At 41.5% G+C, this 24067-nt stretch overlaps 1 protein-coding gene across 5 annotated transcripts; it reads right to left on the bottom strand.

Moving 5' to 3' along the window:
• Positions 1 to 138: 138 nt before the first annotated feature.
• Positions 139 to 24067, bottom strand: wipf1b (WAS/WASL interacting protein family, member 1b). Of its 5 annotated transcripts, none has more exons than XM_075480479.1 (10): positions 23911 to 24067; positions 16853 to 16960; positions 7201 to 7303; positions 6798 to 6927; positions 5838 to 6002; positions 5031 to 5748; positions 4515 to 4615; positions 4125 to 4349; positions 3527 to 3640; positions 139 to 1716 (listed from the first exon to the last, which is right to left on the bottom strand). In XM_075480479.1, exons 3-10 carry the CDS (start codon positions 7258 to 7260, stop codon positions 1664 to 1666), a joined length of 1566 nt encoding a protein of 521 aa, XP_075336594.1. In that variant the 5' UTR covers positions 7261 to 7303; positions 16853 to 16960; positions 23911 to 24067; the 3' UTR covers positions 139 to 1663. The 5 variants fall into 5 exon arrangements, with proteins under 5 accessions (XP_075336594.1, XP_075336603.1, XP_075336598.1 ...); XM_075480488.1 differs by lacking the exon at positions 23911 to 24067 and adding an exon at positions 20644 to 20661; XM_075480483.1 differs by lacking the exon at positions 23911 to 24067 and adding an exon at positions 16119 to 16233 and having other exon boundaries at positions 16853 to 17094.

The raw sequence follows: 24067 nt of genomic DNA, 5'->3' as shown, positions 1-24067 counted from the left end.
AGTCAGATAGAGCTTGATTTTTCTGAAAGTTGACTAAGAGATAAGTGATGCTTGTGGGTTTTTACTGGAGAGAAAATAATATTGAACATTAAATCAAATTTCACCCAAATCATGTAAAATAGACCAGGAACAGACATATTATTGTATCAATTAATTGCCCACTTTATTGCACAAAAATGTAAATGATTCATATGTTTTATCTGATAATACAAAAACAAGTCACTTCATTCGATTGTTGAGACTATAATTCACTGTGTCCTTGTCTGTCATCACATGTTCATTTAACAGGCACATTAAAATACAGACAAATAAAAGCAGCCCATTTCAACCCAAGGCATTTTTTAAGTAAAGCAACTTAAAGCATTTTATTTTTTGACAGAAATAGTTTTTCTTCCGTACGATTGTCTTAAAGAAAATGTTTCCTGGACACAAACGCATGACAATCACGCATCACGTATACAAAAGATCATTCAAAGCAGTACTGTGGAAAGCAAAATCGGAATACTGCAGTTTCAAAACATAACTTAAAATAATACCGTCCTTCAATATCACTTGATTAAAAATCATACACATACATACAATAAAGGCCCTTTATTTCAAGCCAAGAGAGCTTTAACAGCAGCTCAGTTGTTCATTGACACTGCCATCAACCCCCCCCCACAACGTCTTTTAAAACATCAGAAGCGTTAACGACATGCTTGCTCACATCACATGTAACTGTCTCACAAAACGTACCGTTCGGTGGTTCCGACAGAAACACACAGATGAACATCTACATTCAGGCTGTGAAGGCACATTTGGCTTTAGCAAATCAAACAGCCACATTTCCCTGATGTTTCGTGCAGCGGAGGCTGGAAGTTGTGGCCATACATATATATTTTGGTTAAAGGTCTGTCTCTGCATCTTAAAGGACTTGCTACATTATCATTCCAGGTGTTCTGACCATCAATGCCTTTGACTTTACACTCACAACAGAGGCAATCCGAAATAAGGAAGAGCAAAAATGGCATTTAGGTAACAAAAGGCATCTCTCTCATCCACTCTTGAGTAAGCTCAGTTACAATCAGAATGGAAAAGGCACGATAAAAACGTAGCTTATAGCTCCTGCATAAGGCCTGTACTCCTGCACTATGGCAATATTGCTGTGAGAAGCTGAATTAGTTTTGACCAAAGTTTAGGTTGTCTTGGAAAGTGCTACCTGTTGTTATTTTCTTCTTTAAGAGTGTAGCTGGCTGATAAAATATGGTATTTAAGCAAGCAATCGGGGTTAGCTAAGACATAACGTTAATGGAATGAAGCTAATGTGCATTAGAAAGACAGGGTTCATGTGCATGTCTAACAAATACCACCTGAACGCATCCTCTAGAAACAGAATGGTATATAAAATAATCCTGAAAAAGCTTATTTTCTTCAAAACACAGCGTACCGGAGTATAAACAAGCTTTGGTGTTTTAACTGTGCCGTTCTCCTGCTGCAGAGGCACGTGATGTAAACTCAATATTGTGAATCCATTCTTGCATCTTGTCAGCTGCACTTCAGGTTCATTTTACAGTTGCCACGTGGATGACGCGCTGCCGGTCAAAGCACAGCGAGCGTAACAAAGAGGAAAAAAAAGACACGTAGGGACACAGAGGGGTCGCTGCAAATGGCTGCCATCTTTTCTTCACCTGGGTACAGGAGGAAGAGGAGGAGCGCCTCTTTCCTTTTTACCAGGACCTAAAATAAAGCAAAGCAACATTGGAGTTAGAGTTTTCAGAACTTTTATAAAACAGATTTTGTTTCAAATTTTGTTTAAAAAAAGTGGCACTTTGTCAATTTTGGACCATTTTCCAACAAAGTTTTACAATCAAGTGTCATCTTAACCCATTGGCGCCTAAAGCACCTGCAAAAAAGGCTGCTCAATGCCTAAGCCAGTTTTTAGAAAAGGTCCCCAATGCCTGAGGGTTTTTTGAACTAAAAACAATTCATTGAAAACACCTAAGAAAAATTTAAAAAATTTTCGCTGGCTGGATTGTATTACTTTTTTTTTTTAAATCAATGTTGGACATTTGGTTCATGTAGTTTTGCTTTATGATTCAGGATAATACCCAATGCTGCTATTTATTATACTACTATTACTATACTGTTACTATACTATAACTAAATCATAATCATAATATCAGCAATAATAATGAATGATAAAAAAAAAAACCTGCAATATATCTTGCATTGTGCAGTTATACTGTAAACTTCAGTGACACGACTTCTAAAACATCATAGTTGTCATACTGCAGTAATTCGCACCTGGCTCTCTTTTTTTTGACATAAGGGCAACGCCACTCAAATAAGAATGAGAAGTCGTCAGAATGCAGCGCAAGAATAAATAATTACATCATGTCGAAACGATCTCGTGCCATCACTCGGGCTACATTTGTCTGATACAGCCACTTGCTCTGCCTCCAGTAATCCCGGCGAGTTGGTAGTTTGATTATTCCAAAAGTTAGGCAGAGACCGATGAAAGATTTCATCTCCTGCTTTGACACGGGGCTCCACTTCGAGTTGGGTGGTGTGTGGCCGCGCCAACTCCACATCACTTCCATCGCTGTCACAGTATGTCTCGTTAACCGCAGCCATTGTAGCCGAGCTGTCAAATTAGCTACAAACGCACTATTGCAGAACAGGCTAATTGAAAACACCCACCTCATGTGTATTTGAACCAATTATTGTGCATTACATGCTGCATGCATCTTGAAAATAATGATAAATGAACAATGTTGCGCTAAGCAACATCCGGCGTCAATGGGTTAAGCCAGGCTTTAGATGGTGTGCACCTACAGTTTAATTTAGACAAACATATGGTGTTTGAATCGACGACCCCTGAGTGGCAAAACATTCAAAATGGCCGCTACTTGAAGGACTGGGAGCGTTGGTCTCAACTGGGATCTTTGTGAACATTCAACTAATCTGTGGACCACACAAAGCCTGGAAGCATATAAATGTCTGGATCCCAGGTTGAACTTCAGTGAGGGATCTGTCAGTAAAATTAAGGCGATGAAGACCCCAAATCGACATTCTAGTTGCGCACAGATAGGTTTGTATAAACATATATTACTTTATCTAAACTTTTGTAATATAAACCGTAAGTAGGATGAAATTTTAGTACAGAATCCACTGTGCAAACCCATGTCATATGTGAGCACAGCTGTGACTGATTAAAATGTTTTGGAGGCACATTTTTGGTGGTTCTTTAAGCTTTTCCCCAGTTAGCGCCTTGATTTATAGAACTGGCAAAACATCCGACTCGTGCACCTGGAAGTCGGGACTAGAAAGGCAGGTCACAGATTCGATTTAAACATTCATCAAATGTCAATGACAAACTTATTGGAACATAGTTGTAAGCCAACTTTAAACATTTGCTGTTGTTTCTTTAAGCTTGTCTCAACGAGATAACAGCCAATAAACCCTTAATGCCTCTGCAGTGATCTCAGTATTATTGTAATTCATCTGGATTATGTGTACTTTGTGTGTGGGTACATGAGTGACTCACCCCTGCCGTCTGTCTTGGAGATCTTGCTGGGGTAGGTTTTTTGGAAGGGAACGTAGGGCTCAGGTGGAGGAAAGTCTGACACTGGGTGAAAAATGAACCGACTCTCCCACTCATCTGTTCAAGGAAAGAAATCATGGTTTGAGTGGTTTCTGTATCCACTCACATAATGCATGACATAACAGAAATGTTAGGGAATGGATTTTAGTTGAGGCACAGGAAATGTGATCTTTTTTTTTTTGAAGGCAGGACTTCTAAAGCCCCCCCATTACTCCTTGTACCCACTGTCCTCCAAAACAAACTTACTTCCTAAGTTGGAAGGATAAAAACAACAGAAATGGAGGCCAGTGGGTTTCTCTGCTTTAGCTGAGCCATGTGGTAAAAACAACACTGAGGGCAGCGGGTTCATTTCTTTTAGATTAGCAAAGTTCATTCAGACAAAGAATTCTCTGGGTTCTCCTCTCCGAGGAGTTTGTATCATATGCCTGTAGTGTAAAGCCTCCTGTGGCATTTTATCTTTCTCTCTAGAAATAATCGTATTAATTCCAATTCAATTTTTCCAGAACTCAAATTTCATCCTAACTTTGAGGGATTTACTCGCCTTGTATCTGGTTGTGGTGAGAGTTTTGGAAACCGTTCCCCATGGGTGGCGGAGGAGGAAGGGCCCCTCCTGGCCCCGGCCTGTCCGGAGGCAGGGGAGGTCGCCCCCCAGGCCCACCGCGCGGAGGCTCTGGGCCTGGCCTGCCCACAGGAGGAGCTGCAGACGATGACCTTATGCTACCTCCACCCACGTTACGACCTGAAGGAGGTGGGGGAGGAAGAGGGCCTTTGGATGGAGAAATAAAAAAATTGTTTAGGGATTTCATGACACTAAATACCACATCTTTGACTCCTTATACGAATGTTTAAAAACGGCATCCTCGACATTTCTCATCTATGGTTTATAAGCCGCAGTAATCCATCATTCAGACAATCAATGAAGACTATTCACCCGTGCGCGCTGATGATTGGTTCCTTCCAAAAGATGGTGGTCTCTCATTTGGTGGAGGAGGAAGAGGTCCTGATCGACCATGTGGCGGTGCTGGAGCATGGCTAGCGAAGAAAAACTGAATCTCAGTCTATACATCAGTTTCACACAAAATAATCTTAAATGGAGACTAAAGAGATTAAGTCTATAGATGTTTTTAAAACAACGATAAAACAACAGATATTTTTTCAAGGCGAATAACCTGACACCTGCCTGAACAGTTGAGGCATAACAACTTCAGGAGCAAACACTGGTATCTATGTGCTCAGCACATGCAGTGGTTACAACTGGTAAGTTCACAGTGAAAATCAGATCGAGGTGAGTTAAGGAAATTGAAAAACGAGAGCTTAATTTGGCTTAAAGTTCCAACAACTCAATTAAAAGCCACAAGAAGAATTTTGCATGGCGTGTGAAAAAGAGCTATTAGATGCGAACGGATTAGTTTCTCATAGCCATCAAGCAGCCAGTTTCCATCAGTACCTGTTGAGCGAGCTGTTTCTCTGGGGCAGACGAGGTGTGTTGTGGTCACCCACCCCAGCCGGGCTGGGTGGGATGGGGGGAGGGCCTGGTCGCCCTGGTGGCAGAGGTGGCACACCTCCACCAGCTGGGGAACGACTGGACGAGGAAGTGGAGGAGGGAGGTGGTTTGGAATTGACAGAAGGGGGAGGAGGGGGCAAGTCACGGGGCATGGATGGCCGTTGGCCTCCTGAGGGGGCTGGTGGTGGGGGTGGTCGGTCGTCAGGAAGCGGAGGCCTCCCTCCTGGAGCTGGAGGTAAGGGGGCTCTACTGCTGTTCGGAGGTGGAGGAGGGGGCGCAGAGAAGCCTGGTCGAGGTCCGGCTGGTGAGCCGCCTGGTGGGGGAGGGAGAGATCCGTGCCTCCCTGGTGGAGCGCTGGGTGGTGGAGGTGCACAGGCAGGGCCGGGTCTGGGTCCTCCAGGGAGTGATGGCGGGCCCCCCCGAGACTGGAAGTTCTGGAGGGGTCTCGGTGTGTTGGGTACAGGCGGAGGGGCTCCTGGAGTGTCTTGTCTCGATGAAAAGTTTGGGCGGCCCCGAGGAAGATCAGGAGCATTGTTACGGGTTCCTGTAGGGCCACCCGGGAATTTAGGTGGGCCAGAGGAGACGCCACCACCACCAAAAGGGCTGGGCCCAGCCGGGCGGCCTGCTGGGGGGAGGATAGCTCCTCGACTGGGTCCTGAGTCTGGGACAGACGAAAAAAAAGAAAAAGAAAAATGAAATTTGAGCTCATACTGTATAATGAGTTCCCTGGATTGTAATTTCACTTCTTACCAGTGGAGTCTCTGTTTCCTGAAGACCTCAGTTTTGGCATCCCGCCCGCAAACAGACCTCCTAAACCACCGCCACCACCAATACCACCTCCCCCTCCCCCTCCACCACCACCACCACCACCTCCTCCTCCTCCACCACCACCACCACCTCCTCCTCCTTTGGGTTCTGAGGAGAAAGAAAAAATACCAACTTAATCTCCAGAAGCTTTCTTCTCTGGGTGTGTGCTGCAAAACCTCCCTTTTCCTCTGCTGTGTTTCACCTGGACATGTGACTGAGTAAGTTCTGACTCAAGTAAGTTTCACTTGTACTCCTATTTATTTAGCTGGAAAACAAAAGGTAGCTTTGTCAAAATCAAACACACATTTGCGTTTTGTGCAGTTCAACCTGGGGCACCACAATGCTGAAGTGGTGACTAACGGGGCTACAAAATAATGTAAACCCTCCTGTCTCTACAATTTACAGTTTACAGTGAACAGCTTGAATTTCAAAAAGGAAAAGAAATACTACACCAAAGCACCTCTTAACTAAATAAACATGTTGTTCCAAGAGGGGATAAACGAGCTGCAGACTGAGAGCAAGTTTAACCCCTCCTTGTGTTTTGTCCTCTCCCTTTCCTCCTCTTCTGTGTACTCCGGCCCGAATGAACAGGACCGATAACCGAGATCGTCAAAACCAGCTAAATTTTCAGCCAGGACATGTGGACATAAATTAAGAATCCTTTTGTAATCATAACATGCATCCAAATAACAGGCAGCGATAGGAATGATAAAACACAGGCTGGATGCATTTACATAATGCTGTCAGACAATCTGAGGATGTCTGCTGCAACCATGAGCACTTTGAGACTGCCTCGCATCATTGTAATTATGAATTGAATAAGAAGGTCCATGTTGAAAAATCTCAGCATTTTTCTTTATTGACAGACATACTTGTAAGTAAAACCATACAACGCAAACTTACTTTCAAATACGGGTCCACTGCGGTCATTTGTCACAGTTTTCTTTAGTCGGGCACCTTTAGAGATATCAGACAAAAGAGCATTTCTTCCATGCTGTTCTGTACGGTTCAGAGATGGCTTTTCTGTGTTGGCCTGAAACACAAACACAGAGTCCACATACCTTTACTGAAAGAATTATTAAAGCTCCAAAATAAATGAATAAACAAAGTTAGACTCGGGCAGATACGATTCTGAGGTAAAGTTAGCAGGCGGTGAGTGGAGAAAAACCTGCATGTTTTCTTTCCAACCACTCAAACAGCAGTGGAGGCGTTATGGCATATTTTATCCACAAGATGTCTCTGACGACCAGGGTAAAGAGGAGCGATCAGAACTTTAGATCAGAATCATGACTTCAGGATGACTTACAACGTTAAATGTGGGAGGAGGGGGGGGCCCTGGGGGTGGTGGGGGAGGCGGGGCTGGCATCTTCTGCTCTCTTCTTTACTTGACTCGGACTGAATGCTGCACCCTGGAGGACAGATCACACGTGCACATAATGAAACAGCAAGCCGGTAGTAAAAGATGTTTTCGCCACGTTAAACTGGACACTGGGGCCCTTCAGGCAGTGACGGGGTGCCACTATAACCCAAAGATCAATCAAAACTCTGCATTATGACTCCCCTGGTGTTACTTTCACCTCCATCACAGACTATGCAACCAGGATGCTACCAAACGGACATTTTTCATTTAAATCTTTGTTCTACAGAGATGAGCTGGGATTCTCACACTTAAATTTTCTGAAAAGCAATAAATATGATGACTATTTACTGAAGGAAGGTAGCAACAAAAGCATAATTAAAAGCTGCATCTACTGGCAGTTAGATGTTTGCATCCCACTGTGCTGCAGCGACAGTGATAAGTAAGTAAATAAGAAGAAACAAAGCTCCCGTTCTCAAGAAGCAGTGGTCGCAGCAGTTTGTTTAATTTCCTTAAACATGTTGGAGAGTTTGAGAATATATTTACAGAATACAGAGTGACACTTTGGAGGGTTATCTTCTATACAGTTGTCACATTCATCTCTGGTGGCATCAGCATGAAGAGAGTTCATTGTGCTCAACAACTGCAAAGATGGCTGAAATTTAGGGAACGCAACTTTTAGTTTCAGTTCCATAATAATTACTCATCTTCAGTTCATAAGGTTTAAATTTGGCTTTGACTGATGTGAAAGGGAATCTGGACTAAAAAAGTGCAATAACTGGTAAATACGGCATATATGCATCCTCCCAGTTATTTCATCTTTTATTATTTAAATTTTCTAATATCTTCCACACTTTTCTGGCTGTGTTTAAACAATACATGATTATCACACCAGGTAGGTTATGTATGGAGGAACTGAGAGTTAAGCAAACATACAGTAGCTTGTGTGGCATGTGATGAATTACTGGTCATAAATCACAGATTATAAATATCTCGTCAAGCAGGAACTTGAATGTCAAGTTCCATGAAACCTGAAAACATGCAAAGAAAGATCCATTCTGCGTCACTGCTATGTGGAACTGTTGCTGCATTTATTCATTCCATGCAATTCTACACAAATAACAACACAGTTCAAAATATTATCATTCATTTCTGCCATTAGTGCAACTTTAGGACAGTATCCCTAACCTACGCGTGTCAATAATATCCGTTAAAATGGATAATTGTTCCTCAAAAGTGTTATAAAGTTCATCTCTAAGCTGGAGATGAATGACACAAGAGCCATACACTATACTTCCTGATCCAAACTGTATGGATCCCCAACTTTAAAGGAATCTAACAAACACCAGAACATGCATCGGCTAAATGGATGCAACACTTACCGTCAAAGCTAGTACACGTTGCCACTTTAACCTGCCTCTTAAAGCTCTTTACGGGCATGAGATGCATTGAACGGCTGCATCAATCTGTTAAATTTCACCGCTTAGTCATTCAGACACCGGCCACTTGTCACAGTTGGATTCACATGTCTGTAAAAGTGGCCAAAGATGAGATTCGTGTAGGACTTGACAGAAAACTATGCAGCGTGTGATACAGAAGTCTTTACACTGTCACTGTTTTAACGCAATAAATCAAACAATATCAGGGGTCAAAGTTCTCCTGGTTGTGTGAAACGTGGCAGCTAAAAGCATCACTTTATTAAATGTTTGTTTGTCGAACAGTCAGTGTTGTAAAAGAACTAATAAAGGTCTCATTTACCAACACTAACAGAGTAGCTGATGTCGACTCAAATAAAACATGATCTTTTGCTTCATACAGTCTCCAGTGTCACTGCTGTTTGTCAGATGAGAAGCCACAGCGCCACAATAAAGTCCTTACCGAGTTCCTCATGAGAACATGTCGTTTGCCATCACAATTCATATCAATCTCACCAGCTTTCAGCACTGTGCTAAATAAAACAGCAGTGAAGGGGAGCTTTTACTGATCAAATATTCATTTAGATAGAGAGCAGAAGCGTCAGCAGTTTTACATGGACACAAAGTTTAACCGATCGTTTGTGATAAAACAGAAGCAAAAAGAACATAAAAAGGGTTCAAATACACAAAACAGCAGGCATCTTAAGGCTGCGGCTACACGAAAACGTTTTTCACTGTAAACGATACTTTTTCTTATCGTTTCGCTGTCGCGGCCACACGGAGCCGGCGTTCCCACTACCCCAAAACGATAGTTTTTGAAAACGGGTTCCAGAGTGGGAAAGTTTGAAAACGGCCTCGTTTCGTTTCCATTGTTACAGCTAAAACGTTTTTGCGTCAGTCAAACGTTGACGCTGTGAGCCAATTTTAACACTTCTCTATTGTCTCAGCGTGGCGTGACACAGTGGCGTGTGTACTGCATCGTTTCATCGTTTTCGTCTGGACCTGAGTCTTTACAGCAGCGCGTTTCCGTGTGGTCGCAAGAATTTTCGTACCCGTTTTCAAAAAAAACCTCGTTTCGTTTTCGTGTAGCCGTAGCCTAAGACAAGTATTACACAAAGGATCATTGGTTAAGTAAAAGCTCTTTTCAAGAGTTACGTGTTAAGCACAGTCTGAAAAGTAAGACCTTCCCGACAGACTTGGGCCATTTGAATAGGACTTCCAAACTTTACAGGAAATTCTAAAACTGGAGGAATGTGATCTTTTCTTTTTTTAGCTGTAATCATCAGAACTCTGCAGACACATTAGTCATCGCAGGACAAATAATGCCTACAAATATACCCATTATATCAGTTTCATAGGATTAATCCCACCTGTATAATCAATGCTAACAAGAATCAAGTGCACCAAGATCATAGAGGTCAGGTGGGGTGAGCCGCCATTAATCACAGTTAAAATTGCACATTACAGACACAAACGCAGATTCAAATTCACACTGAAATCCCCCACGTTCAAGATCATAAAAATACTCACATGGCTCTGCCTCTCATTTCTTTTAAAGTCACACACACTTCAGACCATCCTCGAGGGGCCTCTGACTTCCTGCATGCAGCAACAAACAGGAAGTCACCACGCGCCTCCAGCACCGCAGCCATCCGGCTGCCAGGATGACTTTGACACCTCAACATCACAGCTACGCATCACTTTAATATTCTCATTTTCTTTCTCTCGACTGTGCCTCACACCCTAATGCATGAGCTTATCACCTCTTCCTCCCTCCTTCAGCTTTGCTCTCTTTCATTTTTCTCCACAATCTTGACGTTTACCCGTTTACAAGCTCATCAAAGCTCCCTCATTCCTGCAGGGCTTTCCTCCTTAAACAACTCACTTAGACACAGGTGAGACTTTCCACTGCAGGCAATGTGTTGCCTTCGCTTCCTCGAGGAACTCTGAATCTCCCGTTTCATCAAAACAAAAGAGGAGCACAAGGAACCTTGAATGTGGGATAAATCAAACACACCTGCAAGGGCAAAATGTCTCCTGAAAATTCATCCGAATGGAGATGACTTCAAACCAAAAAAAACACTATTTCTAAAAACCAACTCTGTGGCACAACACACAAATATCCACTGTTAATTTCTTGTTCAAGTCAAGCCGTTTGCATTCATCTCTTATGCGACAGAATATAAGCTCACAGAGCACGAACAGGACAACATGTACAGTACATGTGCCTCAACATGGAAGCTGAATTCATGGGAATGTCAGCATGACCAGACACTAAATTAGAAGTTCTAAGAAGCACAATGATGTCGAGGGGAAGTTGGAATTCATGGAAACCTGAGGCTGTGATTCCTTCCTCACAAATTCTGTGCTCACATTCAAATCAGCCAAAGACTTAAAACACAAACAAAAATGCCACGAAGAAGTTTCAGGACAGCAGCTTCTTTCTGGCATCAAAAAAAATCTATTTAGAAAAACGCCCCATTTCAGAACTCTGACTTGCAAGGTGGTCATTTCAGCATCTTTTTCTGGATATTTCAGACAACCAGAGTTTCTAAAAATATTTGCTGCAGCTTCACAGATGTGGAACTATCAGTTTTACTTTCAAACCATTTGTTGTGACCTTAAATTACAGCAGAGGACGGCCACAACTTGCTAAATAACACCACACAGGTTCGCTGACATACTTACAAGTACTGTTAGCATCATACAGTGCGGGTTAGCAGCTAATTCAAAACATCTCTCAGCACTGATGCAGAGCACAAGGAGGGTCTGATGGGAACAGCTGGGAGCCATATCCAGAGATAGAACTTCTGCTTCATATAAAATGCTTAAAGGGTTCGGGCTTTTTTTGGAGGACTTTCGATGTTACATCCCAAATTGATGACTGAGCTACACAGCAAATTGTCTCATAGTCTAAAAATAATTTCAGTTTCTCATATGATTGCATAAGCACGGCAGGCTGCCTGGCAAACAAGAATCCTATCAAGGCTCCATTTTTAAAGACTTTTTTTTGGAAATACACCATTTTTCACAGAATCTGTGGCGCTGATACGACCCCTTATGTGGCACAGGGTTTACATATTCTTCCCCAGCCTACGTCGGTTTCCTCTCACATGCACGTTAGGTCAATTAGAAAACCTATCTTTATATATGCGTAAGCGTGAGCATGCACGGTTGTCTGTATCTCTGTGTTAGCCCTCAGCTGGACTGGAGACCTGTCCACGGTTTACCTAAGGATGGATGCTAAAAGATGGACATAGCAACAGTGACGTCACCCACTGGTTTGTAAATGGTAAAGCCTCAAGTTCGGAAATTGGAGAACACATCATCAGGATCTATATACAATTTGATCAAAATAAATAAATAAATAAATAAAGGAAAACTGTACAGGAGAAAACATCTGGCTGCAAATTTAGAGAAGCCAAATACACACATACTGTATATAACCACTGTGCAAACAGCTACGTGCTTCTGTTTGGCCTCTTCCTATGAGTGGCTAATATTAGAAGGCCATACTGACCTTCTAAAAAAAAAAAAAATAGCAGATCATGCTGAACTTGAAGAGAAGGATGGTCATAAAAGAAAGGCCTACACTGAAGGCCATCAAGTCTTTCTTTGTTGGTTATAATTTGTGTGGATGTGACTCTGCTGCTTTCACAGCTCTGCTCAGGATGCCAAAGCTAGCATGTTGACTCATTTCCTGTAGCACTGACGAAATAATACTGACTCAAGTGCAGATGAAAGACGAGCAGTTGGGACTCATAGGCTGCAAGGACGGAGGCCTGTGGCGGAAAGCCCCTCCCTGCTTTTACACAGCTGATGGATGGCATTTTAACAACATGCTACTTTAAAATCTTATCATTTCAGAGAGAAAAATGAGAGTCGGATTGACAGACGATGCAGAAAAAGCTCTGAGACAATGCAGAAACATCCGCTTTTGTGTTGAAATTTTAAATAGACTACAAAACTTCCCTCTATCTCTTCCTCACACACAGCCTAATAAAGCATTCACAATGTCTCCTGACACACACACACACACAGACACAATGAAGAAGGCTCACATGTGTTTCAGTTTACAAATGGCCATAAAAAGCCTTCTTCATCCTGTCACTGAATCTCCTGTGCTCTAAAACCTCATAAGAGCTGCATGTACACCTTCCAAACACACAAAATGTATATTTTATACAACCATGACACAGATACTCAGTACGGTTACATGCACAGCTGTGTCGACCTATGATTATAGCTCCTCTTTATAGCGAATTAACTAGACCACCGTTGTTGACCAACGCAATAATTCGCTTTTTCCTAGCATCATGTAAACACGTCTAACGATGACAGCGACCTGCTCCTTCCTTAACATCACATATGAATACATTCAGGGGCTGAATATGTGCTGAGGCTCAAAGATGAACTCATAAAGTCGACTCAAAGACTTTCAGAGACCACTGAATGTCCCTTAAAAGCAAAGTATTACATTTTGGTTACTTTTTAAAGCAGAACTGGGTAACCTTGAGAAGAGGTTAGCTTAAGAATTTGAATAAATACAACTTGCAGATCCTTCCGCTGCTACACCTCAGCTCTGTCTCCAAACACCTCCCTGCAGAGAGGGCTGCCATGCACACGTGGGCTCGTAATGCAAACTGTAGAAAAGGAAGCGCGGTTTGGGTTTTTTAACCTTTACCTCAAGTGAAAACTATCCATGCACATCCAGGCCACTTTTGGCACGTCTTGTTCCTAAAGCCGAGTTAACAGCACAAGATTTCAAGTTTGATTTTCACATGACAGAAAACTGCTGGAGGTTGCAGATAGATGGCCCAGAACTGAGGCAAACGAGTTGTTCGATCAGATCACAGGATCAACGTTTCTGATTTGTGAGGCTTGTGAAGACATCCTCGGGTATGATACTTTCAAAAAGTTGTCGTAGGCGAGCTGCGGCCAATGACGGCACACGACACGAGATCAGGGGACAGTCTGCTACGGTCTGTTCATGTCGATGACGGACTCGAGAGAGAAAGAAGAGAATATGCCATTTCTCTTCATGGTTAGAATAAGAGACTTTTGTAACAAGTGAAAAACATCTGCATGACAGCTGGAACTAACTCTGGCCAAGTCTTCAGTCGGACAAAAAAAAACCTTATAGTGGGTCACCCCCGTAGCTGTATTATGTGAACAATACAACGATCCAGCAAAAGTAAAAGTCTCATAATCTAATTCTAATCGCTTCTATTTTCTATCTGAAGATGAAAGACACATTATCGTACTTTAACCAATCCCTGAGGTAAGCTTTAAACACACACAAACACAGTAAGAAGTTAATTATAGAAATAATTTGGGATGTTTTTTCATCATTATTCAACTTCAACTCTCAGGACTCAGAAATTAACAATAACAATGAGGCACCATAAGCCACAAGACAACCAAGCACACCTTGTTAAATTAAAAACTATTAGCTTTACAAATATACACATGCACAAAAAAACACATGCATGTCTTCGCTGGAAACCAAAGAAAAACTACAGAGCTTTTGTTTACCAAAACGGGTCAAACTGAGCTCAGAAAGAAGGTGAATTCATACATACTGAATGCAGTCCAGGGTAGTAATAAATGTGTGCGAGGTTGTGCAGAAACACTGCTGAGTGGCTAAGCTAACATCCTGTGCTGTGTTCAGATGCACTTGTGCGCACACACACACACACACACACACACACACGCACACGCACACAAGCTAAATATGGAAACAGATGAGGCTCCACTTCTTTCATTTTAGTCCTCAACTCAGCAGCTTTAGTCTTTATTTGAAAAGTGTGGAAAGGATCAAATTGAAGGTGGAGTAATACTTATGACTTCCATACATTCAAATAAAGTATCTGTTTCAGCACAAAGTTTTAAACAGACAGAAAGCCATCGTATATCAAATCACAAAGCATGTGCAATATAACCACAATTACCATTTTTTTCCCCTTTTTCCTCAAAACTTTCCTTAAAACTTATTCTTGATACTTCATTATTGATTCCGAATGAATGTGAAAGAAGGGATGCTGCATGAAAGTTAATCTGAGCAGGTTTGTTTAAACACTAGCAGAACGCTCTACGGAATCTTGTCCTTTTAAGACGAGCTTTAGACTGCAAGGCCAGTGCGTGTTCTTTGCTAATAGACTTTAAAAGAGATAACACGTGGCTGAGGGTTTACTGAAAGCTGATAAAGAGCCTTCTGTGAGGATGGGAAAGAAAGAAATGATGGAGCAAGTGGACACACTTAAGATCAGGACCCCAAACAAAAGCAAATATCCAACACGGAGACTTTAAAAAAAAAAAGAATGTGGATTTAGGAAAGAAAGAACACAACCTGATGAACTGAGGAACACATTTTCCTTTGCATCATGCAGTAAAACCCCTTTGTTGGCCCAAAGCAGCAGACATACATCTGTAAACCACATTGGTGATTCTCTCACGGCTTGAATACGAGTGTGTTTTAGAGGCCAACTTCAGAACTGTTGTTTAGTTTTTCTTTACTCTTTTTTAAAAAATTTTTTAGACACATTGGGTTCCAAACTGGACTCATCACCATACAGTTACAGATGGTTCCCCCCGTGTTGTGGAAGCCACTACTCTATTAAGAATCTAAATAAAAACCAATGAATGAATAACAGTCGGAAACTATTCCTGCAGTGGAGACACAAAATAAAACGAGGGAACTGGCTTCAATACTGGATTGACAACATGGCCTATTTTTCTGCCGCAGCTTACAGAGGCAACAGGACTTTTCTGTGCACCCAGATGCGTAAAGCTCTCCCGATAACATTTCTGTGTTCAGCAGGACAACAATCCTGAACGTACGAATGTTTAAAGCCGAAAAGGGTGGTCAGATAAACAGGTGGAATATTCTTTACTGACTCAGATAATCCCCAGCTTGGTGAGCGGGTACAGGGGTATCAAAACCCACACCAACAGACTGAGACACAGAGCTGTAAAATCCATCACCCCATACCCCCACACATCCACACAACTTTTTACTTTAACTTTTACTATTTAAAAAAAAAATTTGTATAACTTAGATATCTTTTTACTGTGTGCCTTATATCTTTTTGTGTATCCCAAACCAAGAGCTCCTGAACTAAATTCCATCATGCCTGAATAGTGACAATAAAGATTCTTGATTCAGGCCAGACTGACAAGATAAAAACATAATCATTGTATCAGTTTGGCCAAAACTGGACCTTTAAAATGCGCGTTAACACATAAGTCCAAAGTCAGAAGTTTTAAAGTGTCAGAATTGTTGATTGAAAATCAGCCCCATAAAGACCACGTGTCAACTTGCCACCTCTTAAAGCATTTTCGGGCTGTCGCTCTGCTCTAATAAAATCTTTATTTGATACCTGCAGCCTTCATTATAAATCACTCTTCAAATAAGTTAAACAACGTCTGTGCAGTGAATTCAGCTCTACTTACACTATCAATGATCTCCCACAGAGGAAGTTCGAAGCAGCAGAATTTCTAAAACGTTTCCTCGCGCAGTTCACAGCTTCGTGGCAGCAGACATGCGTCGGTTAATAACTCGATTCTCCTAAAAGTACAACATTCAGGAGAATGTTAACAGCTACAAGGATGGTTGTCCAGTTAAATGGCCCAGTCAGGATGTAAATGTAGCTCAATTAACTGTGCATGTAACCATGCAGACAGAGACCCCACAACAAGCAAGAGCTGAAGGTGTCAGCGTGAAGACCTGTGAGCACGAGCACGGAATATTTAGTTTTTATTTTTATTTCATACGTGTCCGTAGAACAAATTATTAATTAATAACTGCCCAAGTTATAATGCTTTAAAGCCAGAGCAAATGTACTGTATCTGGGCTGAGTAATGTTGGTCTTACCATCCAGACTAATATCAAACTACTCATCAACATGTGTTCAAATTTCTCACTTTGTTTTACAGTTAAATTAAAGAAAACATATAGAAAACAAATGTTCCAGATACCCACTTGGCTCTGAATTGGAGTAGACTGAATTCTTTAGATTACAGCAATATATATATATATATACACACATTAGTCTACCAGATAAGTTACACACAACTACATTACTGCAACTATATTACTTCAAAAGATACCAGCATGAGGCCTATTTAGACAAAAGACATCCCTGCTACATCTAATGGTGGAAGAAAATAAAAACAAGTCTACTTACTCAATCTGAGTCCATAGAAGAATTAGCAGTATGTTCAGAAGGCAGTAGAAGAAGCACCTTAGTTCATTCCTCATAAAAATGCAAAATGTGAACAGCAGCCACATGCAGCTGAAAACGGAAAAAAGCAGAAGGTTAGCAGCATCTAAAAAATCTTTAAAAAAAACATTCAGTGCTGGTAAAACTTCTCGATTCCTCTTCCTCTAAACTCACAACACACACACACATTCAGAGAAGTCCCACTTCACCATACACAGGCTTTATATATGGTATTCACCACATCCACTTTTTCAGTTCCCCACCTGACGGAGGGGGAGGAGTAAAAAGAGTCTCCACTTAAGAACTCTGCAAAAGCAGGTCTATAAAACACTGACAATATAAATCAACAAATACATCTCTAAGTGACAGAAAAATCAATAATTGGCCACAAAGTTTGATGCAACTTTTGCAGTAATTTGTGAATAATTCCATGTGGGTTACAGTCAGTTGTAGTTTTTAATATCAGACGATCTCCGCCCACTGGGCTGAGCAGCAACATGTCATCTTTGTGATTTCACAAACTAAAGGACCATCTGCTCAAAAAGTCAGCGATATTGTTGGTTGTGCATGATGCACAAAGACATTATTGTGAAACACTACTTCCTCTGTGTGGCCTGAGACTAGACATTTAAGAAAAATCCATGATATAACACAGAGTAGAGTATCATCTAAAGACGGCCTCTCGGGGAAATGGCTGTAACAGCAGATATGGGTATCACGTCTGTAGTGGCCATTTGTCCATAAAAAACAAATTAAACTTAAACCAAACAAAATCAAAAGACCACTGATGCACCATGGGGATGTGGTTTAACGCAGGCAAAAGAAGATGAATGTCCAAAAATGAATTCTAGGGTTTATTCTGATTATTTATTTCCAAACAATAAAACGAACAAAAGAACAAAGAAAACCTACTGCTCTCTCCCTTTCCCTGGTAAAAACCATTGGCCCACCCCGGTGCATGCTGGTACTCCAGGTGCCTACCTACATAAATAGCCTCAGGTGCCCAGTGTGACCCAATTAGCAAAATAGTCTAAACAAATAACTAACAAAGAATATTAGCAAAAAAAATCTAATCTAAATAAAGAACTGAAATTAATCAAATAAAGTTACTCATAATTAGCTAATTAAATTTACAACTAGTACCAAAAATCAAAAACTAACTCTACAAATAGCTCCTACAACGTCCAAGAATGCACGTAAAGGCGATCGGTTTAAAGAAAAGTTAATGAAGAGCTGAACTTCTGGCAGACAACAGCTTAAAGTTTGGGTTTTGCATTTCCACCAATACGCGCTCACATGATTATTTTCCTTTTTAACTGATTCCTTGTTTTGTAGAAAATCAGAAAAAAAATGGGAGAAATGTCACTACCTGGTCATCAAAATGACAAATGATACTGAGATAGAGTCAAGTGAAGCCCAGGTATGTTAAACTGCTTATGATCAGTACTTGTGACTCTGCCACTGCTTTTGTTCTGTTGCAGACACTGCAACCTGCTAATTGACTGGAAACCAGGGTTCAATTTTGTTCTGGGCTGCACTTCTCAGTCTTTAGCTGCATGCTGAACATCAATAAACCTGCTTGTGCAGAATCAGTCCGGTCCATTTACCCTTTCTAGGTTTTTAGGACAGAGTCGAGTTATTCTCCAACAGAAAGTAAATTGATCCCAGCTCATACGGCTGCTGTACAAAAAGGTTAGCGTAGCTTCGCAGCAGTCGCTTCCTGTGCTCTCCGTGTCACACTTCCTGCCTCGCAACACAGTCAGAGGCAGTCTGCCAACCCACCATCGGCTGTGCTCTCATACTCCCGACTCGTCTACCCTTTAAAGCCGACTTCAGCAGCAGAGCCACCATGGCTTTCCCCAGTGTACTCAGCTGTTTTTCTTTACCAGATTCCAGTCTCCACGGAGAGGAAAAATGTGTCTGAGCTCAAACTTCAGCCTGCGATATAAAAAGGCCAGTGTTCCCCACACTGCGACTGGCTAATACATCAAGAACAAAATGCTAACGCTTCTAAATCTGCACCTCAACTTCATACAAAACAAATGTGTAGAGAAAAGGTGCCAACTCCACTCGTGAAGGGCCTTTTCAGTCGATGTAGGAACTGAAAACTGATTTGGGGTAAACTTACAAATATCAAAGTCAAACATTCCTTCGTATCCCTTTATAAAATGGTTCGAACACAAGGTAATTCCTCAGAAATCTGGACTCTTTCCTCAAATGCATTGAAGTGTCTTTTTGTTTTTAGCATGTAAAACAACTCTTTTGATCTTCAAAGCGGCATAGGTTTGTGGGCAGGACAATAAAAATCATACAGCAGGCAATTTTCTAAATGTAACTAGTAATGTGTACAGAAATGAACCAGCTTTTAGACTGTGAATGCCTGCATTTGGATTTTTTTGTAGTACATACTGATGCAATGTTCTGTGAATGCAACATCAGCAGTTCAGGCTGAAACTACAGAAAAGTTAACTGCAAGAAAAACTCGAGGAACAACTTGAAAACTAAACTATATTTATCTGAACAGCAAGTAAGAAGCTAGCTTTAATGCCACTGAATTCAAATTCAGTGTTCCCAGGCTTCTGATTACAAAATATGTGACTATGCTGAGGCAAATTGCATTCTTTTAACCAGTTTTTGAACACTAAAGGAAGAATTCCACGTTTATTTTCAGGCAAAGAGTTTGTCGGGGAACTTCATTCCATTCTCATTATGTTCCAAATAAATGGAAATTTGACTTTGCTTTTTATGTGGAAAACAAAACTAGGGTTGGAACGTTTTAGTGGCTGCACGGTGATGTAGCGGTTAGCACCATCGCCTCTCAGTGTCCCGGCTCGAACTTTGGCTGGGGCCTTTCTGTGTGAAGTGTGCATGTTGTCCTCGTGTATGCATGGGTTCTCCTCCAGGTACTTCCTCCCATCATCCAAAAACATGCACGTTAGATTAACTGGGGATTCTAAATTGACTGTAGGAGTGAGTGAGTGTGTGTGAGGTTGTTTGTCTCTGTGTGGCCCTGTGATAGACTAGCAACCTGTCCAGGGAGTGCCCTGCCTCTCACCCAATTGTACCTGGGATAGGATCCAGGGGTATACACACTAAGGCAGTGGCATTGTGGAGGAAGTGCTCTCTGTTTTTCCCCTTTGCTTTGAAACTGGTTGACATTAGCAATGACCTTGCGGTGTCTCCACTGATAACATCTCTGTTAAGTAAAGTGAGATTATCAAGTTCAAAAGTTAATATTTACCTGCTGAGAAAGAAGAGTTGAGCTGAAAATAGAGAAGGAATATAACTTTAACCTTCTAACTTACTTAATGTACTGTAAATGAAGATTAATGTAGCCTCTGTGACTTCCTTCATTGGTTTGTGGGTTGCTGTTTGAAGTTGTAAATTTGTCATTTGGTTCTCATCGTCTTCGGTTTTGGAAGTTAAAAGAGAAGTGTAAAGTATGGCTCTGAGAGCCTGATAAAATGATGAGTAAACTGGGTAACACATGGATTCACAGTGATCACACCACTAATTATGCATAACTTAAGCCTGGATATAAAATGTTTTTTAAAAAAAAAAGGTAAAGCTCAGTACCCCTACAGCTGAAAGACATTATCTCATGAGATCAAAACCATCTCTCCTTGGACTTTAAATGCATCTATTTCAGCTGTAAAATTGTTCATTTAACATGCTATTAAAGGGGATGGAGTCGCTTTTGAAGCAAGCCTAAACTGACCCTTTGATGCCCAGCAGATTTGAGCGTTTTTACTTACTTCTCTGGTTCCAGGGATTGCCCCTGACGTCACAGTCACATGCACATTAGTCCAGCTCGCCTACAGGCAATTTGGTCACTTTAGATGCTCTGTAATCAGACACCAGATTGCATATGACTCATTAACTGTTGCCAGTCTGTCTAAAAGAGACTGAAGGATGGAGACTGCAGCATGAATGCTAATCAAGTGCTGCAAGTTTACACTGTGGCACTTCCTGACTATAGCCTGGCTGCTGGACACCAACCACACATGAGGCACATGGTCATGAGTTTCAGCGTTAGATGCACAGAGTGATGTCAAAATCACATGCTTTACACAGGAAACTGAGCACAAAAGGAGAGCAGAGTAATGCAATATGTTTCTACTTATACCCACATGGATGACACGAAATGCAAGACCACAAAACCACAAATGTGATCCAGAACAGTATTCCAATTCAGTTCGTGTTAGAGCTGCTCAATATTCACAGCAAAAATCATGTCTGTTTAAGACAAGTCTGAATAAATGAAAGAGCAGGGGGGATATGACTGAAAGCCACCGAGCCCCTCACTTCCTAACCAACGCTGGAGTCACCCCACTCCTGTGCTCCTGAGGAATGCCAAGACCTCAGAGCTGCAATGAGCCAAAACGAGTTCAGTGACAAAGCACATGAATTCGAACACAACCGGAGGCAACGCGAGGCAACGTGAGCACATTCACAAGGCTTTTCGCTGTTGTGCAATGACCAAAACATTTTTGATGAAACCTCACCGTAATCTGACTGGCGCAATGATAACTGGACTAGTAGCTTTCCAAAGGAACTATTTTAATCCAAAAATGAAGAAAGACGTGCACAGTGTACATCTACAGATAACTGCATCATAAAAAGGTAACATGTGACGCCTGATGAGCTCCAGTCAAGGTTCGTTGTAAAACTCAAATGTGAAGGAAACATCAACAGAATAAGAAGAAAGATCCAAAGATCCATTTTCTAGACCCGCTTACTCCAATTCGGGGTCGCGGGGGGGGCTGGAGAATTGGATTATTTTGAAAATAATTATGACTACAACGAATTGAACTACAATTGGCTTGAATTGGACTATACTATTTAAGTGCCTTGAGATGACATTTGTTGTACTTTGGCGCTATATAAATAAACTGAATTGAATTGAATTGAGTCTATTCCAGTTGCCATTGGGTGAGAGGCAGGGTACACCCTGGACAGGTCGCCAGACCCATCCCAGGGCTAGAATAAAACATTTATACTTTGGCAAACTGTGCTGACAGAGAACCTCAAAGGCTCTTGATTGAGTCAGGCTGTAAATAAGAAGTTATCAAAGAAACTGACGTCACCCATCAGTTTGTGAAATGCTGTTTTGAGAAGCAGCTTCATGGGAAATTTGGCTGTATTAACACACTTTTTTTTTTTTTTTTTTTTTACAAAAAGATGCAATAAGTGATGATTTGAATCAAGATGAGCACATAGCCTACATGCAGGAGTGACTCAAAACCTAACTGCATCATCTGATGTGCTGGTCCAGCTGTGGGAACTTTGATTTAATGTGATTTAAGTGGGATTAGCATGTTTAGGAACATTTTAAAAGCCTGGTTTTGACCAGACTAATACAGTAATCCCGTTCAGTAACTGTTACACTGTTCCTTTAACGACTTTGCCTTTCAGTGTATAAACATTAGTGACTTTTGGAAGTTTGATCCCTTCTGAATACATTCACCGGTCTCATGAGCATTTGAAAAATGGGGATGCCGGTGAACTGCTGGTTCGTGCTTTGGACTATGCTTAATGTCCCGAGCATAAAAAAAATCTTCTGGTTGTCAAGATGACACGTTGACTCAAAGCAACACCAACATCAACTTATCTCAAAAGTCAATAGGAATCTTATTTTTGTCAACTGAGGTTTCAAATCTCACTTTCCACTTCCATCATCTTGTCCAAATATGGTCATTTCTGACCGTAAAAAAAGCCAAAAACAAAAAGATGAGGATGGCCACATAGCTTGCCATCATCATTAAAGACACTCCACACAAGTCTATGTTACCCAACCCAATCCATCACAGCTGTAGCCTGAATGGAGTCATAGTGATCAGAACTACTGCAGGTGCACCAAAGTCATCTTAATGTTGTGGCAAACTTCAACATCTCTACTTCTGTCCATCGACGGTACATTCTTCGGATTAGCTACATTGAAAATAGCCTCAATTCATTGAACATATAAACCTAAACTGAGTCAGTTTGCCCTGTAAGAGACTTAGTTGCCCAGTTAACTAGTTACCCAGCCCTCAGAGTAATGTTGCCGCTTCCTCCCAGCTCAATTTAAATTAAATTCTAGTAATAAAATCAATTTTCGACAACAAACCACCATCAAACAAAAGAAGGATCTACAATAAATATCAGATTGCGCAATATCAAAAATAGTCACTGTAGCAACACAGAGATGCAGAAACAGAGAAGTCCAATTAAAAAAAAAAATACTGAAAATTTCCAAAATGTCAAAAAGCACAAGAGCTTTAAGTAACTGTGGAGGAAGCAGTTGTTCCCTGTGAAATTGTCACCAATATGTCATTACTCTGAAGTCCACATTTCACAACAAACCACTCTATAAAACTTCTACAGAACTGTCTCAAGCCTTTGGTGCATGAAGAGTAACTCACTGCATGCAACCAAACGGCCTTCTGTCCAACAGGTTGTGCGCACACTCTCCTCCACAACCACTGTAGGCTACACTCTGTAGCCTACAAAACGCAGTCTGTGCAGCTACATTTAGGGGCATTTTGTTCTTCGTGCATGTGTGCGTGCATCCAGCAGGACTGCACCAGAAAAAAAAAAAAAAATAAATAAAATAGCTTTAAGAGGATAAATCTCAAAAATGAGAAAAACCGTGCAGGCCAGTCCTGCAGAAAGCACGCCAATTCAAAACACATGTACGTGACGAAGTCTTAAATAACACAAGAGGAGATTTTAAAAAAGAAAAACTGCACATTTACAGTTATTTGTGGGTGGGAAAAGAGAACAAACAGGCCAAAAAAAAAAACCTGTCAATCTATGTTTGTAAGACGCCTGTACCCGACTAAATTCTTTAGACGATGAAATAAACAACCCATTTCACTCGCCATCACTGCCGAAATCATTCCCAGCTGCCTTTCTGGCAGTTGACAACTTCTTTCTGCTTGTAAACCGAACTCGGGTCTCACGGTTTCCGCTTTCCGATGTTCCACACCCGCACACAAATCCAAACAGACCAAACTCAAGGTAACGTTTTCTTAGCCTACCTCTAGAAGTTTGAAATGTTGTGCACGGCTAAAAATCTTCCATCGACCGTAAATAAACTGCGGTTGGCGTTGAGGAGCCGTGCAGCCAATCCTGAAGTGTGTAGAGGAGAAGTGGTGGGCACTCAGACAGGCCAGCTAACTGGCCACACCCAGAGCG

The sequence above is a fragment of the Odontesthes bonariensis genome, chromosome 2 (genome assembly GCF_027942865.1).
Source record: "Odontesthes bonariensis isolate fOdoBon6 chromosome 2, fOdoBon6.hap1, whole genome shotgun sequence".
NCBI lineage: Eukaryota > Metazoa > Chordata > Actinopteri > Atheriniformes > Atherinopsidae > Odontesthes > Odontesthes bonariensis.
The sequence above is the reverse complement of the archived record's forward strand: the minus strand, read 5'-3'. Positions and strand labels throughout refer to the sequence as shown.

Bases quoted from the DNA above. Each gene is read 5' to 3' on its own strand.
- wipf1b (XM_075480479.1), bottom strand. From the start codon at position 7,260: ATGCCAGCCCCGCCTCCCCCACCACCCCCAGGGCCCCCCCCTCCTCCC. The intron at 6,928-7,200 runs GTAAGTCATCCT...TTTGTGTTTCAG, and splicing joins CTCCTCCCACATTTAACGTT to GCCAACACAGAAAAGCCATC. The intron at 6,003-6,797 runs GTAAGTTTGCGT...CTTTCTCCTCAG, and splicing joins CAGTGGACCCGTATTTGAAA to AACCCAAAGGAGGAGGAGGT.